The sequence below is a fragment of the Ammospiza caudacuta genome, chromosome 1 (assembly GCF_027887145.1).
Source record: "Ammospiza caudacuta isolate bAmmCau1 chromosome 1, bAmmCau1.pri, whole genome shotgun sequence".
In the NCBI taxonomy this organism is placed as follows: Eukaryota; Metazoa; Chordata; class Aves; order Passeriformes; family Passerellidae; genus Ammospiza; species Ammospiza caudacuta.
Window position 1 is genome coordinate 106,865,182 of NC_080593.1, and position 17,603 is coordinate 106,882,784.

The 17,603-nt window shown below is 42.9% G+C and overlaps 1 protein-coding gene across 1 annotated transcript in view; it reads left to right on the plus strand.

Annotated features, from left to right (window-relative positions):
* The first annotated feature begins 9,250 nt into the window (after nt 1-9,250).
* COLEC12 (collectin subfamily member 12) overlaps nt 9,251-17,603 on the plus strand; it is a 94,905-nt gene continuing 86,552 nt past the window's right edge. The window contains exon 1 of the mRNA XM_058810013.1: nt 9,251-9,427. Coding sequence (XP_058665996.1) covers nt 9,421-9,427 — 7 coding nt within the window. The 5' untranslated portion in view covers nt 9,251-9,420. The remainder of the gene's footprint in view (nt 9,428-17,603) is intronic.

Below are 17,603 nucleotides of genomic sequence, written 5' to 3' on the forward strand. Positions count from 1 at the left end.
TCTGGTGCCTTGCTTCATTTTCATTCCCCATGAAAATGATTTTTGCATGTATTGCAAGTGGCACATGGACTGAACACAGTGCTGCTCCATGCTTCACAGCTCTCCCTGCCCTTGCAGTTATCCATTGCCCAAGAAACCCCAGAGATCTCCAGGTCCTAGGGGAACAGTTTGAACAAACAGGTGTATGTATATAATTGTTCTGCAGTTCATGCTGATTTTGACAGATTTTGACTGTCAGCAGGCATGCCTGGTCTCTTTCCATGAAGAAAACAGCATGACAAGTTACAGCATGAAAACTCTGCACTTCAAGGATTATTTTATAAATGTGTGACAGAACTCTTTCCTCTCCATCCCAAGCACCCCTGCAGGAACAACAAAGCTGGTGAATAGTGCAGAGCTTTGTTCCTGATCTCTGTGCTGCTCCCTTCCTGGGAGGCAGAGCTGGAAACCTCACTGAGCTCTGTCAGCCACAGCAGATGAGTTTCTGCCAGAGCAGGAGGGAGATTTTCCCAGTCTCCATACTCTGCCCTAGCACCTGCACTGAAATGAGCTAATAACAGCACTTCTTTCCTGAACTTTAACCTGAAATGTTTGGAATACCCTTTACACAATACTCTGGAAGCCAGCTGCGTGCTGAGCAGTCATCTTTAAAGTCAAGAAAAGAGGTCTATACTCTACCTGAGGGTGTGTGAGTGGCTGATGCTGAGTCTGGAAGCCAAGGGCTGTAACTCATTGCTCAGCTGGGCTTGTAGGTAGTTTTATGTGGATCTGAGAGAGGCATGGATGCATGTGTTTCATTCCTCACAAATATCTCAAGTAGAGAAATTGACTTTTCTATTGTGGGAGAAAGCTTTGTAGAGCTTTCAAAAGACTTGACAGCCTGGATTGACAAAAGAAAGATCAATATCAGCTTGTTCCCCTGTGTCCTCTCCACAGATACCTCCAAACACATTTTGGGTTATGTCTTCCCTTTATAAGGTTACATGGTAGATGAAAGATTAAAATCACTGGCCACCACGGCCATTCTTTCTTCATTCCTGAACTGGTTTTGGCCTTTCTTTAAAGTTACCCAATACTTTCCATTATAAGGACCTTATAGCCTTGCCAAAATTCAGTCATCCTAGCTGTAATTTCTCCTGCTGGCTGGATGCCTCTGGCTGATTTTGTTTGGACTTCTTTTGATAATTTTTTTGGAAAATTTTCAGTCATTTCCAAGAAAGAACCTAAGGGAAAATGTATATATTGTTGTCTGTGTCAAAAGCCTGTGGATGTTTTCCTTTAAAAACTCTCATTTCCCAGGCTTTGCATCAAAATCCTGAAATCTGGTGGGTAGGTGATCTTTGTGCCTGGAATAACATTTTCTCTTTCCCAGCGTGAGTCTGCACAGCATAGAAGCAAGATGTCAACCCCAGGTTTGTAGAGTGAGGAAAACTTTAAGTCTTTTAAGGGTTCTACCTCACTCATTGTAAAGGACAGAGAAGAGACAGGGAAAAAGAAATTTCTGATTTTCAAAGCTGAAACTAGAGAACAGGACTCTGACTCTGCCAGGCAGTGCCCATGTGATGGGAGCAGCTACGCTGGGTCTGGGTGGGGTGAAGGTGACTTTCTTCAAGTGGCCAGCCCAGTGCTGTGGTTTAGATTTGTGACCAAAAGAGAGCAGGTAAGACATCCATGTTTTTGCTGTTGCTGTGCTTTCACAGCACCAAGGCCTTCTCTGTTTCTAGTCTGAGTAGGCTGGGAGTAGGCAAGAGGCTGGAAGGGGACAGCTGACCCAAACTGCCCAGGGATGTTTCACACCAGATACAGCATGCTCATCAATAAAACTGGGACTTTTTGTGCTCAGCTGCTGCTTGAAGACTGACTGGGCACAGGACTGCTGGTGGGAGGTGATGAGTGATTGCCTTTGCATCAGCTGGGATCTTCTTTTCCCCATGCATTTATTAAACTGCTTTCATCTTGACCCACAAGTTTCTCTCACTTTTGGCTTTCCAGCTCTCTCCCCCGTCTCTCTGGGGGAAAGTGAGTGAGCAACAGGGTGGGGGCTGAGCTGCCACCAGCTGGCCTTCACCCATCCCAGCCACTCAACAACATCCAGCTCAGCCCTGTCTGTCACTACCCATGTTTTTCTCAACAATCCTGACAGGAGCCTATGGCTTCATTTGCAGAAGGGCTGAGCACTGCCCCCTAACATGGAAGACAATGGGATGTAGCCTTCAAGCATGGAAACACTGGGCATGACTGTAGCTGGATTGCTGGTCCTCTGCAATCAGCAGCACCCCTCATGTCCCAGTGATCCACTTGTGGGGATTCAATCAGAGACTGCCAGGGCTGCTCTTTGCAGGTTTCACATGCATGGAAAGATGGGAGAGAAAGGTCAGAGGCAGCACTGTGTGTAGCTGAGCCTTGTGGGGCTGTCACTGGGTCTTTCAGCCAGGCTCGGAAAGTGGAAGGTGTCCTCAGGTGTATAGTGTAAACATCAACAACAACATTGGGTAGCTCAAGAAATCATTGCACTTCTAGGGATTCACTTCTTAGGAGAGAATGGCTTTAATCTTACTGTGACTCAGTCCTATAAAACAGAGGTATTAATACTACTTATTGCTTGCAAAGTTGAATTAAGATTTGGGCAATGCTACCCTGATGACAGACAGAGGAAATCAATAATTTTATCTTCAGAGAGGAGCATGAACATTGCAGTGAATGGGACCTATAGGAACAATGAAGAAAAGATAAAATATTGAAGGGATGCTCCTTGAATGGGTTCAGTCCCTCCTCTGTACCAGATAAATGGAATTAGGAGAGAAGAAAATAACACACCATTATAAACTAGTATTCATATTGATACCTTTTGTCAGTAGGAATGTATGTCTTGCCAATAATTCCAAACATAGGCAAGTGAGCTGAAGTCCCATGGGAAATCTTTCGCCTGGCATTTCCTATTGTGAGTGCTCAATTTCACCACCTCAATAATGTTTTTTAACCACAACTATTTGTGCATGCCTTACAAAATGAAAAAGCCATGGTATCTCTTTATAGCCTTCATTAATATTTCCAGTGAGTATCTCATGCTCTGTAATCTACCTGAAAGAAGACAGAAGCAGAACACCTGTTCCACCAGAAGCAATTGTTGATAATATGGTCTCAGAAGCAATCACTTCCTATCTTTTGGTACATTTCTTCCTTTTGAAGTCCATTTGCTGTAAAAAAAAAGATCTATGTAAACCTGGTAAATTCTACTAAAAATACTAATCAGAGTGGCCATCTTTTATTTTCAGTATGTTCCAAAAAGCAAAACTTCAAAGGTTCAACACTCTCCATAAATATTAATTTACATAATTTACAGATGTGTTCTACATAGCATGCAAAATACTTTACAATTGCAGTCATGATGTTCCCTGATTTTCAAAGGTTTTTTTTCTCTTCTTTTTGGGCCAAAGTCAGAGCTGAAGAGTTGTAATTTAATATTCCCCTGGACCTACTTACACCCACTTGTTGAAGCGTCAGGGAGTCCTAATGGGTGGAACTCACAGGCTGAGGAGCCAAAATACATTGCAATAATGTTAACTTAATATAGGGAGGATTCACTGTATTTTTATTTGCTTTTTCTTGTTAGGATCCTCTCCTGTGACCAAGCAATATACAAGCCACATTCAGACCCTGTTTGACTCTGAGATCTGCACTGCCAGGCAAGGGATCAGGAAGACATATGGTATTCCAGTACCTGAAGAGATCCTACTAGAAAGATGGAGAGGGACTTTTCACAGGAGCACACAGTGACAGGACAAGTAGGAAGGGGTTCAAACTGAAAGACAAAAGGTTTAGATTAGATAATAGGAAATAATTCCTTACTGGGAGGGTGGTGAGGCACTGCAACAGATTTCCCAGAGAAGTTGTGGATGTCCCATCCCTGGAAGTGTTTAAGTCCATGTTGGTCAGAGCTCTGAGCAACCTGGTCCAGTGGAAGATGTCCTGGTCCACAGGAGGGGGGTGGAACTAGATGATCTTGGAAGTTCCTTCCAACCCAGGCCATTCTATGATTGTATGATTGTATCATGCATTTGCACTTACCATGTGAGTCTCTATTGACATAACCAGCAAATCTGGGGAGTGGACAGAGCGGAACCACGCTGTGTTGGTGTCTGTAAGTAATTTACACCGGCTTCCACTCCCTCTAGTGCCAGGTGCCCTTACAGAGACAGCTCTGTGCACCACTTTGCCTCTGGGAGAAGTTGCACAGCCAGACTGGGGCATGCAGAACACACCCAGCTCAAACCCAGATGTGTGGCATGTAATGACAGCACACTGATGCTTCTCTGGGCTGACACAGCCCAATTCTGGGTTCCTGCTGGCTTGCTCCCACTAAAGATAGCCATAAACTGAATGTCATTGGCATTTGGACAGTCTCAAAACATGGAGAGACCTTTGCTGCTTTCTATCCACATAAATCAAACTCTGGCCAGTATCAATTTTATATACTCCAGCTGAAGAGACAGCTGACCTGGTTAGACCTCAGGCAATAACAATCTATTCCTGAGGCAATCAGAATCATTTTTCTGTGTGTTGAAAGAAACACATTCTATGAGCAAACAAAATGTCATAAGTAATGTATAAAAATCTGCTTCTGCAAGGATCCTAATAAAATTGGCACAAATTATTTGGTCTTGGTTTTAGTGTCTTCAGCATTTTAGCACTCTAGCAGTAATGGAATTACTTTTCATTATGGAAATTTTGGAGTGCAAATGACAAATATTTCATTGGTTTGGATATTCAGCAGATACAACGGCTACACAATTGTTTTAGACAACTTTGACAAAAAACTGTGCAAGGAAATTGGTCTGTAAATTGCCAGAATAAAATTTCACAAACTTTCTGAACTGTAAACAATCTCTCTTCATGCAAAATATGAAAAAACACCACAATGATGTGTTTTACCAAATATCAAAAATATTAAACAGTGGTCCTTCAATCTCACCCGCACATTAGCGTAATAGCTGTACTTTTACTTGCATTTTGCTTTTATTTAAATTTAGTGCAATGTGACTGTCCAGCCTATTCTAGAGTTATCTTCCTTTCTTTTCCTTCCAAGATAAAAAGTTCACAGCAATTGAAAGACAAGAGAACTGGCACATGAGCCTTTGCAGGATCAACATCCAAACCATAGCTAGAACAAGTCTGTATATCTGAGTAATTCTGGCAGACTGAAAAGACAACCAGGTGTTTTGCTGCTTTCAGAATCCCCCTCAGTCTCACAGTTAATCAAAAAATAGGAAAGGAAAAACAAAAATCAACCTCACTTGCCAGGGACAAGTCTAGATAAGTAAATACTTTCAAATTATCATGCTAATTACCCAGATTAAGAAAAGGCTCATCTGTAGATTTAACAAAAAATTTTAGCAAATAGCTTCACCATTTGTTCAGGATCATTTACAAACTCATTACCCAGATCCAAGGATAATGTCTTCACTCTGGGCACAGCTCCAAAATGGTCATTAACAACAATATGAAATTGTTGCGCAGAAAAAGATTTATCATTAAAATATGTTATAATACTCAACTCTTACTTTTCAAATGAACATTTTGTATGGAACCCAAATGGTACTTACTTCAGACAAATGATCCTCCACATATGGTTCCCGTGTCACATGCAGTTCTCCTCAATGATGCATGCAATTATTTTTTGAGACATTTTTAAATTCAATTGTGGCTCTTTGTATTGTATGTGAGTTCGGGCTATGAGAAAGCTGCTGATCAAAAGAGAATGCCACACATGCCTCCATGTGCAAGGACCAAGGCTTCCAGGGTCTCCAAGATTTGCCAAAGAGCACAAATTTTGTAGGTTAGGCTCTGGGAATGAGCCAGGTGAGGGTAATGGTCCGTTATGAAGTGGAATCAAAGCGAACAAGAACTGAGCCCATTACCTTGGCTCAATCACTTTAGCACAGCCTGCACAATTTATTCTAAAGTGCACACGGGGAAATTAAACACTGACATCTTTCTCTTTTGGATTACTGCTGAATTTCAACATATTTTGCTAAGCAAAAGTGAGTGAGACCCATTATAAACAAACTTCCTTTATATTCAAGAGGAGACTGTAGCAAGAAAAATAAAATAAACAATGCACATGTGGTTGGTAAGTGCTTAAAGTCACACCGTGCCACAGCATCTGCAAAGCACTCACTTGGGTACCTTATTTCAGCATTTGATGAATAAATTGTAATAGTTCCATATAAACAGGCCATATTAAGGCAATATGTAAACATTTCTGAAGAAGGATGATTTGTTTAGATCCTTTAGCCCTTCTCTGAGTCTGAATCTGGCTGCAACATGGCATGGCTTTGTGACAGGCAGCCCGTTGTGGCAGTAAGCTGCTGTTATATTGTTATTGTTGGATGAAAAAACAGGCCTCATAATTTATGTCCTGAACTAGAGTAACAAAGAAGCCCCTAAAATGAAGCATTTCTGTGAAATTAGTTTCCCTAGAATGTGGTCTAAAGTTTCCTAAAAATAAAAGAATATGAAAATATACTTGAAACTTTTTCTGAGAAGATCCGTGGTTTTCTGCAGAAAAGCAAAGCAACTGTGTTTGGCAAATTTCACCATAGATTTAAATGAAACTTGAAAAATATGAAAGAGTGTATAAAAAGCTAAAGTTTGTGAAGGCCTGTGACTGAGCAACACAGTATTATGTTTCCTAGCATAATACAAACCTGTATTATGCAGTGTACTGCACCCTAGATATGAATGTATGCAGCTGAACATATACAATAATGAATATGCTCCATAATATCAATTATCCACTGATGTTTGTTAAGTGTGCTTGATCAATTACCCCATCTCCATGATCCATCAACAATCTGTCTTCCCCTCTGTTAGTCCCAGGATTGCTAAGGGCGGTGATAGTGTCTAACACCTACACCTCCTCTGGTGGACAGACATGGATTGGTGAGAAGGAGAGAAGAATGATCACTTTAAAACATAAAATACTTGGGTTTAAAGGAAAGATTTGACATGTAAAACAGTTAATGAGTTTCCTGCACTTCTTTACTAAAACTAGATTTTTATAGCAGTGTTAGCAGAAGCTCATCAGCCATTTAAATTAAGGTATTTTTACCTATACTTTCTCACACATTCCTAAGATATGTATAGGAAATCCAGTATGGAATACAACTTACATGATTAAAAGCCCATATGGAAGCTTACTCCAGAAATATGAAGTGTCCCACTGTGTTCACAAATTAATAAATATTTTCAAGTCACAAGAATGAAGGTAGACCCCAGGCCTACTAAATCAATCATAAGCTCTGTATGAATTCAAAATACTAATAATTTTTCTTTCGATTAATAAGGAACATATTTTCCTCAGATGCAGAAGTTAACTCATCAGGCTCTGCAGCTTTCGTTGCTACTTTTCAGTTCATTAAGGTTACTGTATAAAAAATTAGAAAAGTGTTATCTTTTACTGCTTTTGAGGAATTTTCTAAATTCCTGCACAGTCCTGCTCCTTGCACCTGATGACACAGGTTTAAGGTCATATTCTTCTTTCCCCATCTTTTTTTAAAGCACTCCTTCTGCACAGTGTTTTCAAACAGAGGTACCCTCTTATGGAGAAATGGGGCTTCATTCACTGCTTTCATACAGTCAATGAAAAGTGATGGAAAGGTTTCTTTTTGGAAACATACTCATGGGATTTGGATCAGAGTTTTGATGGCTTTCAGTTTTGAAAACAGAATTTTATTGATTCTTTAAAATAAAAATTGTAAATTAACTTAGGAGCCTCACTCCACCAAGTAAGCACAAGTGTGTCTCATATACACTGCAGTCCTAAGCCAACACAGCACTACAGGGACCCTGTAATTACCTGATGACTGTATTCAGATTTAAGTGTTTTACTCCTGATATTCCAACTGCTAGAGTGTAAACTAAAAGCTGAGTCAAGTCTCTTTGATATCTGAGCCCTGCTTTAAAGCAGCAAATGGCTACTGCAGCTGGTATTCCAATATTTTCATCAGTCCCAAACTAAAGGTACTGCCTCCAAGTCAGTGAAACTTGCTCAAGCTGACGTCAACTCAAATAATCAGACCAACTGAAGGAATTCAGATTTCTGAATATGTTCTTTCATTTTTCCTCTAGAATGACTACTTTTGGCAGATTTAATCCTCCAATCCTTGCTGATATGAGATCCTACTTGATAGGTTTCCAGTGCTTTTTGACCTGGTGTTAAATTAATGCAGTGACTCTGAGCCATGACCTTTCTGGTACACTGTGGTCCTTAATGAAGCTATAGACCCTCTGGAAAGGCCATGTAGTATAATCATTTCTTTGGGAATCCCCACATCCCACAGGCTGTGGTACCTCTAACTGCAAAGGCAAAATCATGTGCATCTTCTCACTGCATCAGGAGTGACTCTGGTGCCTCCACTCCTCTCTGCCTCCACTACTTTGTTCATCCCCAGAATGAACTGGGACACATTGCACCTGCCCTGCCTCATCAGCACTGATGTTAACACCCAAAGCTGGATCATAAACATTTATCACCGTCTTCAATTGCCTAAAAACTGGTAGCTTTGCCGGAAAACAAACCATGCCTTTCTTGAAAACAGGAGCCTGGAAACGATCCCTTATTCCTGGCAACATCCAGAACTAGAAAAATAAAAGATGACTGGCCGGTATATCCCTAATCCCACAAATATTTATGCACACTCTCCAGTGCCACTGAAGTGCACGCAGTAGTGCATGTATGCATTGTAGTGCACGCAGTCCCATTGAATCCAACAGGACTACTCGTGGCCCTTCATTCAGCACCAGGGTGAATTTGGCACATCCTGCAGCAGTCAGCTATGCACCCCCGCTCCAGGGTCCCTCCATCGGCGTGCCGCGAGTGAGGCACGCTGCTGCGGGGAGCCTGGAGGCACCACACTCGCGAGGAATCCCCGGGTGCCTGCAGGGCTGTGGGAAGCGCAGAGCCAGGACCGTTCTCCTGCCGGGAGCATCACATCCCGCTTGAGCTCCCCGGTCCTTGACGGGTGCCCTGTACCTCCCGTCCGGGGCTGCTCCCCACGGGCATCCCGGGAGCCCCGCGGTCCCTTAGGACGCGGCGGGCAGGCTGTGACAGCCCCGGGGCGCGACACCCGCTGTCCCATCCTGCGGCGGGACCCCGAGCCCGCCCCCGCCGCCCGGCCCCGGCCGCGGCCCCTTCCCCGGGGCGGAGGGAGGGAGGCGGGGCCGGGCGGGCTCGGCGGGGCTGGCGGCGAGGGCTGGGTGCCGGCGGCGGCCGAGCAGCGAGGCGAGCGGCCGGGGCTGCGCAGCGGGGCCCGCGGCGGTCATGGCCCGGCAGTAGGCAGGGAGCGCCCCGCCGCCCGCCGCTCCGGCGGCAGCCCCGCCGCGCCCCGACCGTCCTATGCGAGCCGCCCCGGCGCCAAGATGAAAGGTAGGCACGGAGCGGGGAGCCCGCACACGTGCACCGGGCACCGGGCAGCGCGGATGGACCGGCGGCGTGCGGGAACGCCGTGCGGGAACGCCGTGCGGGAACGCCGTGCGGGAATGCCGTGCGGGAACGCCGTGCGGGAACGCCGTGCGGGAATGCCGTGCGGGAACGCCGTGCGGGACCGGGGCGGGAGCGCGGACAGTCTCAGCAAGGGGACGCTGCGGGCAGGGCGGTCTTGGGGACAGTGGCCGCGGGACACAGGTGGCGGGCAGGGCACGGGCGGCCGGTGCCGGGAGAGGCAGAGCGGGGTCTGACCGCCACCCCGGGTGCGGGGTCTGCGCCGTGTGTCCGTCAGTCCCGCTCCGGGAGCGGGCTGTCCCTGCGAGTGTGGGAGTGAGTGTGTCCCGGCACGTGTGCTCTGCCCCCGGCACGGTCTCTCTCGGCACCCAACTTTTATCTTCTCCCTCGCCAGTACCCCGAGAAGAAGAGTTGTGTTTCTCCCTGGTTGATTTGTTTATTTTTTGCCAGCGTTTTGCGATGTTCTTGGTGTTGCTTCTAAACATCTGGCAGTGATTAGGTGCCAGTAGAAGCCTAACTGGCTTGTGAAATGTATTTGGCGTATTTCTTCTCTGCATCCACCGCCTGGAAAATTTTTGGTTTTTACTTTGCATCTGTTCAAACTAAAACTTTGTTTCTTTTCCTTTTTCTCTCTTTTCCTCCCTTCCTCCTCTGTTTTAAATGAGTGGAATGTCCCTGTCCTGCATAGCCGTGACAGAGAGGTATCACATACTTTAAATTGAAATAATGAAGCAGATTGCCGAATTGCTACTCTGCAACCTAGTAAAGATGTATGGGAGGTGCAAGAAAGCCTTCTGTTTATGAAAATTGATAGCCTTACAGCAAAAGGCAGAGGCTTTACACACTGGGGAATACTTACAATGAAAACATCAAAGGACATTATGGAAAGTTTAGGAGTTAGTTGGGATGTTGTGAGAGTTGAATTCAGTTTTTCTTCAGAGGCAAAAATAAGCTTAAGGAAAAGACATACATACGTGAAAATTGCTTTTGGGCACCACTGTGCCTGTTCTTGGAATGCAGTTTTATTCCAGATGCCAGGAGGCCAGCAAACATCATGATAGTTACACTGAGTTTCCAGAGTCTGGGACACCAAATGATGTGATTATTTATTCACTTGCCAGAGTAGCTGCCTGAAGGGAGGAAAAACTTTTGGGGGGCATTTATTTTGCAAGCCCACACACACACTATTTAAGTTACTTCGGACACTGTGGCATGGTGCCTCTCTAGAGCCATGCAACATACGACAAATAATTTATTATTTGTATTATTAGTATTTACAATGTTCTTTATTTATAGGCTGATCATGCCAAAAATTTTGTCATCAGTTCGTCATTATCAGCATAAGTGTAAGGGCAGGAACAAACCAAAATAATGGGGATCTGACAGTAGATAGAACAAACCTGTTACCGCTGAAAGCCTTACACTCCATTCTTTGGGGTTTTGAGGAGAGGTGGGATGCAAAGGAACAAGGATGGGAATAACATATAATGCAATTTGTGTCTCCTTCCATTCTACTTACATCACTCTTTGCAAAGCAGAGCAGTGGCATTCAAAGGGAGGATGTAATTCCTGCTCCTGGGAGCACTCCCTGCTGCCCCACACTCCATCAAGAGGGAGTGCTAGTCCTTACCATTTGGCTTCCCTAAGAGTGATCGCAGCCATCTTATTTCTTTCCCCCAGAGAGTTACAGAAATCAGTCATAAAACATGCAAAGAAGAACACTTGAAGGACTGTGCTAATAGCAAAAGAAAAGAGTCAAACAAAACATCACATCACGTGCTTCTGCCAGTGTTAGAGAAGTCAGAGAGTCAAATCAGATTTTGACTCAGTGATTTCCTTTTCTGGGTATGGACTTGGATTTTCATGTTTTCTCTTTAAACTTGATGGTAGTGATAATAGTAGGACTGTAGTATAGTTTTTTTATAGTTTCGTACTTGTTTTTGTTCTCAATAAAAACAAAAAGATCTGTTGATTGCAGCTGTCTCTGTATCTACCCTCTCTAGAGAATGGAGGAATATCTAAATAATTACATCACTAAATATCTGTAAGGAATAAATTATATTTCCATTGCTGGTATTTGTAATGTGTTATGTTTTAAATCAGTAAAATAAATTGAAGTTTATGTTCAATATGCTGGCAGTTTTATTTCCAGCAAACAACACTGAGCTCACAAACTTTGTCATATTTTTTTTTAGCAATAATTCATGTGATTTATATAGGGATTTGTCTGCTTTAGGGTCAGATATATCTTTATCAAATGATACTTCTAAGTTGTAGTTATTTATTTGGGTATGAAGGAGCACTTGCTGCCTGGGAAACAAATGAAAAGAACTTCCTCATAGTCAAACATCACCACATGGTCAAAAACATTGGCCCTAATTTAAGACTGGGACAAGCATTTTTAAAGCTGAGAGCTTCTTCCCATATAGCTGCAATATATTTTGTAACTGCTACTTTAAACTCTACCTGTAATCACTATTGTCAATGGCAGTGCTGGTGATAAGTATTTCCCTCTGAAATATGGATACTGTTTGGATAACCACTCAATACTAATGCCCAAAATCAGGCAATGTGGTCATTTGGCTTCTAAGCCAAAGTGGTCATTTTGAGACTGTTGCTCCAGGATGACAGAGAAGCTCTTAATTAGAGATGCTTAGAGTAGCTTAGCTGCTTCTTTTCATTCCTTCTCCTCCTCCCTCTCTGCCACCACAAGCACCTTGCTGTGTACCACTTGTATAGCAATGCAGAAGGAGCAATGTACTTGTATAGCGCTGCTGGAGGACAAATCATCTGGGATCCTGTGGGCCAAATATTCTGTTTTGTGCTGTTTCTCTCATTCTATACAAGAGGAAGCATGGGGGAGAAGCAGGTGTGGCCTTGGTTGTGTTCCACTGGAGCAGTGAAGCCCTTGGTGCCTGGGGACCAGCCTGGCCCGAATTCCTGTCCTGCTTAGCCTTGAGTCCTTTGCCTCAGAGGCGCTCTGTGCCCTCCGTGCGCAGGAGAGGAGAGCACACCCAGCTCCCTTGGGATGTGCCAGTTCAGCTGGCCACAAGTTTGCCTTACACAGCGAGCACTTTAGCAGACAATTAATTACCATACCAGCCTGTGTTGCTAAAATTGTCCCTTCTGTGGGACTTAGAGCCGGGATGTAATTGCAAATAATGCTTACAGTAGCAAAAGCTGACTGTTTATGCAAGCTCACTTCTTTCTTGACTACCTTGAAAAATTTTTAAAAATTTATTTATATGATGGTTACCTTCTTGACAGGTTTTGTCTTTCTCTCAGTTTTGATGCCACTGCTAATTTTAAAGAATAAAGGAATAAAAGTTATAATTTTGGAACATTGCAGAAAAGACTTTCTCTCTCTCTCTTTTTTTTTTTTTTTGTGTGCACAAAATCAAATGAAGAGTCATCTGCAAATAGGTCTTTCCTGGATAGAAACTTCAAACCAAGAATTTTTTTAAAAATCCAGTCCAGAGCATTTTGCAGAAGCCGGAAAGCATCTGAAAACCAAGGATTAGAAGTGGAGTGATCCAGTAACCTTTCCTTAGTCCATTTATAACAGAGCTTATATGAATATAGTGACATAAACATGAAACATATGCAGGAGGTCTGAGTGGTGTGTGTTGGACATGTCACAGGACCCTACAGCAGAAGTTCAAAGGCACAAGCAGTTATAATAAATGTGTGATAAAACACAGAACAAATCCTGAGCAACGCTACTATACAGTCAGTGTGTGTCCTGAATTGATTGGTAGCACAGAGGATTTTAAACATATGGATGAGAAAGATGCAAGTGTGTGTCAAAGCATGGTCTTACTAATACAGAGGACAACAGAGCTATGAAATTATAAGAGAAATTTGTTCTTGCACAGATAGAAATATTACTATACAACTGCAAAGGATATTGAGAAGAATTAGCATATAACCGATTTATGACAGGAGCATTTTCAGGAAGAACTTGTAATTGTTTGTTATTGCTTCAATTCTACTTTTCCCAGCCACACAGGACTAAGACTAGCAACTAAGAATAGCATAGATAAACCTCCCTATGGAGAAGGGAGTTGTTTAAAGTATCCTTTTTCTCTTACTTTGGATAATGTAGATTCATTTTAGAATTATTTTGCTACAGCTGAGGGCTGAACAGAGCCCTTTTTTTGTCACAACCACTACACAGTTAACTTAGATCCACACTGAAAGACTGTTGTGCCCAGAGGTTCAGATTCTGACTGCCAGGATAAGGAGGGAAAGGTAATCTTGCAGAGAGACAGAGCTGATCAGGCCTTGCAGAGATAAAACAGAGTAAAATAAAGAGAGCTGGGACAAATGTCAAGGATGAAAGCAGCTCAGTACTGCAAAAGATGCACACCCAGTTATCTTCAGCTTCAAAAAACCTTCCTTATCCTGAGGTTCTGTATGTCAGAACAGAGAATCTCTCCTTCCAGCCCTCCCCCTTGGAAAGCAAAATAAAGACACTTTTTACAAGGCATGGAAAGTGAACCTGATCCTCCTCATAATGTGAGTGTGGTCTATGAGAGCGAGGGAGCAACCTAAGATGAATTGTCTTTGGAGTTTGACCGCTTCCACCTAAAACTGCAATCCCTTTTGGTGCATAAATTTAAGGTGCAGACTAGGACATCACTGGGGAACAAAGTGAATGAGTTATGGGAGGTAATAGAGACATGTGTTGTTAGGAATGTGTATGCCATTTTAATACCGCTGTTAATTGCCTCCTCTGACATACAGACAGGGAGGCACGATTTTTCAGTGCACTAATGAGAACATATCTGTTTGCCCTTAAATAATTATTCTGAAATATGATATGATTTAAACTTTTAACTTCTAAGGTCGATCCTCCACACCATGCAGCTGCTCCTGACCCCAGTACGGTAATGTGGCACTTATGTGCGAACAAGTTTTGTTCAAATCTCCCTATTTACTGTCTTCATCTTGTGCCTAAAAAGCAAAACTAGAGTGATTGTTTTTATACCTCTAAATTTCACAATCTTCCGTCATTTTGTGTGTGTTCCTAATGTAAGTGCTCACATTTTTTGGGCACAGCAGTAGGGGAACAGATGAAGACCAAGACATTAAAGTGCACCCATTTGTCACGATTACTGGTTTTGTTTGTTTTATGCATGTGTTAAGTGATGGTAGACACTAACCGAGTCACAGGATAGTACCAAGGGAGGATCTCTGATCTAGGACATTGCCTCTTTCAGTCACTGAGATAAGCAGAAAAATTCCCAGATCAGCAGTCTCGGTTGGACAGAGCTGAGGAAAAGCCTCAGTTTTGCTGCCAGAATCCAAGCTCAAACAACATCCCAAAGGATGCTTTGCAATGCAGGGAGGTGGTCTCTCTTCCAGGACAGCCTCAGCTGAACTTCAGCCATGGCTGCCCTAAAGACCAGGTACTCTGCAAGTGCAGAATCCGTGTCATCCCTGTCCAAAGTGACTGTTAGCGTGACATGTTAGCTCGGGATCCTCTCAGTCAGGAAGTGCTTCAAGTGGGGGGTAGGATTTTGTGAGGGAGGGCTTATCAAAATAGAGGCTGAGAGAGAGACTTGACTATGAAAAGGACCTATAAAGAAAAAGTAGTGGAGAAAGGCAGAACAAGAGGACAAGTGAAATAAAGCATCTGTGAAGAGAACTGGGAATGAGCAGCCCATTAGCACAAGCAGGAGACTGTTCAGAATAAAAAGCTATGAAAACCAGTGGAAACCAATTAGACTGATGAAGTCATCAACATCTGAAGGCCACAGCTGCTTGCTGTGCTTCTGCTGACTCCATTTCACCTCTAGGTCAGCAGTTTGAATGTAGACCCAGTTAATAGTGAGCAGAAATGCATATAAATCTGGTGGCAGCTCAAAAAGCTTTTGAAATGTGATATGAGAAAGATATTGGTGTCGCTGTTCTTGTCTGCCTGAACAGTTGTTAATATTACAGAAACCTCACAAGTGGATGGGTTTTGCCTTTCAGTGAAAGTGCTGAGAGGGAGAGAGCAGGCAGAAGCAGCTTTTTGACACTGCAGGCAGTCTCTCATGAAGGAGAGGCACTTGTTCCACAGTTCTGAGTAGAGTTCTTCATCCATGCTGATGGGTTAAAGAGTGGAATATTGTGATTTTCAGCTAATAGGCACACCTTCTTTCCAAAAGGTACAAGTAAAAATCTCTCCCTGATAATATTAGAATGAGCTTTACTGAGTTGCACTGAGATATAGCTCTATAGTTCCCATTAAGTCAGCAGGAAAGGCAGGGCTCTAACCATTAAAGCCTTTTGAAAGAGAGATTTATTTTAGAGGAAACTCTTACACTGGATGTCATTTTTACTACAAATTAATCTTACAGTCTGAGTTCCCAGACTGGTACTTCTAATGTACTGTAATTTGAGTTTTCAGGGGATTTTAAAGGAACTTCTAAAATCTGAGGTGAAACTTGGCATGACCATTTTCAGCCCAGATGCCTCATTCTCTCCTGGAATAGATTTTCCCAGATTTTGAAATGCAATGTAGAATATTGGTTTGTTTTCTTTATTTAGGACTTCAGACAAGGTCCTTAAACAAGGACTTTGTATCCATGTTTGCAGCACACAAGTGCTCTGGAAATTATTGGATACCACGTGTCTGCAGCCACCATATGACCCAGCATCTCTAATGGTTCTGAGGTCTTGTTTGCCTCGTTAGTTAATTAGGTTTAAATGGCTGAGCAAGGTGTACTGTTAAAAGGAGACAGCTGGACACGTACATTAGCAGCTTTCTTTAACACCTTCCACATGCCAACAATGACACCCATGAAAGGAAGGGGCTAAAATGGAAACAACTTCCCTAAAATCACCTTGCACCAAAGGCTCCTCAGATCTGGTGCTGTGGTTTTATGCCCTGTATTGTCTCAGGGGCAGATTTAGCATCCATTTTGGCTCCAGGCCAGCTCTTTCTTTCTTGACCTCAGAGTGACTCATAAGTGATCCATGATTAATTTATTTAAGGTTTAAGAACAAGAAATTAAACAGTTCTACTCCACAGATTTGCTTTGCCACTGGCAAATTAATCAAATGAGAGTCTAATTTGTTTTAGATTAAATGAATTCCCTCTGTTCGCTGTGCTAATCCCCAGCTGAACTGCCTTTTCATAATTCCCACTCCCTTGAAGCATTGTACTGTAACTTATTTAACTCTACAACTGCATTTACTAGAGGTGTTGCAGTAATAGCTTATAACTGGAGGGCAAGTGGAATTTGGCATTGCTACTCAATTGGGCATGGATATTGCCAAAATATCTCAGAGGGGTTTTTTTTTTTACTTTTTTGGACCAGAACTCTTACTTTGCACTGACTCCATAGAATATTTGATGTATTGCTGTTCAGCCTCAGTGAGACAGTGATTTGTAGCAGTTTGCTGTAATCTCCCCATGACAATCTGTTCTAGCATCCAAGGAGTCTCTTGTAAACCCAATAAAACAGGAGATCTCTGGTGGCCCTTCCCTTACATGGTTAAATACAATTGGTTGCTCACATATGTTTCTGTTCTGCCCAAAGTTCACCTTTTTTATGGACCTTCCTGCTGCCAGAGTTCTGTACAAGTCAGGGAAATAGGAGACCAGCTTTTCATGTTTCTTCATCTTTCTTATTCTGGATTTTTGGTTCACAGCTGAGAGCTCAGTTAAGTGTCTTATAACTGAGTTAGAGCTGGTCTTCCCCCTACTAAAGAGTTAATTCTTGTGACCAGAACATAACAACAAATTCTACTTGATTGTCTCCTTCAAGGAGGAGTCTGCCCTTGATATTTTTCACCTATGAAAATAAGCCTTGCCTGCATATTAATGCATGTGTATGTAACAGAAACACTGTGTTCATTCCAGTCCTCTTTGTAACTGAGGACTGGATTTAAACTAAAGTAAACTATTTCTAACTTAAGGCTTTCACAATGTCCAGCAAACCCCTCCTGCACCAGTTGCAGCCTCACTCAAGTGTGGGCACCGCTGATGTGAAAATGCAGAATTTCCATTTCTAAGATCAGTCACTGGTGCTCAAAGCTCATGAATTTCTGCCACAACAATTTCTGATACTGCCTTTAAAACCATAAGTCATTAAAACATACTAGAGGT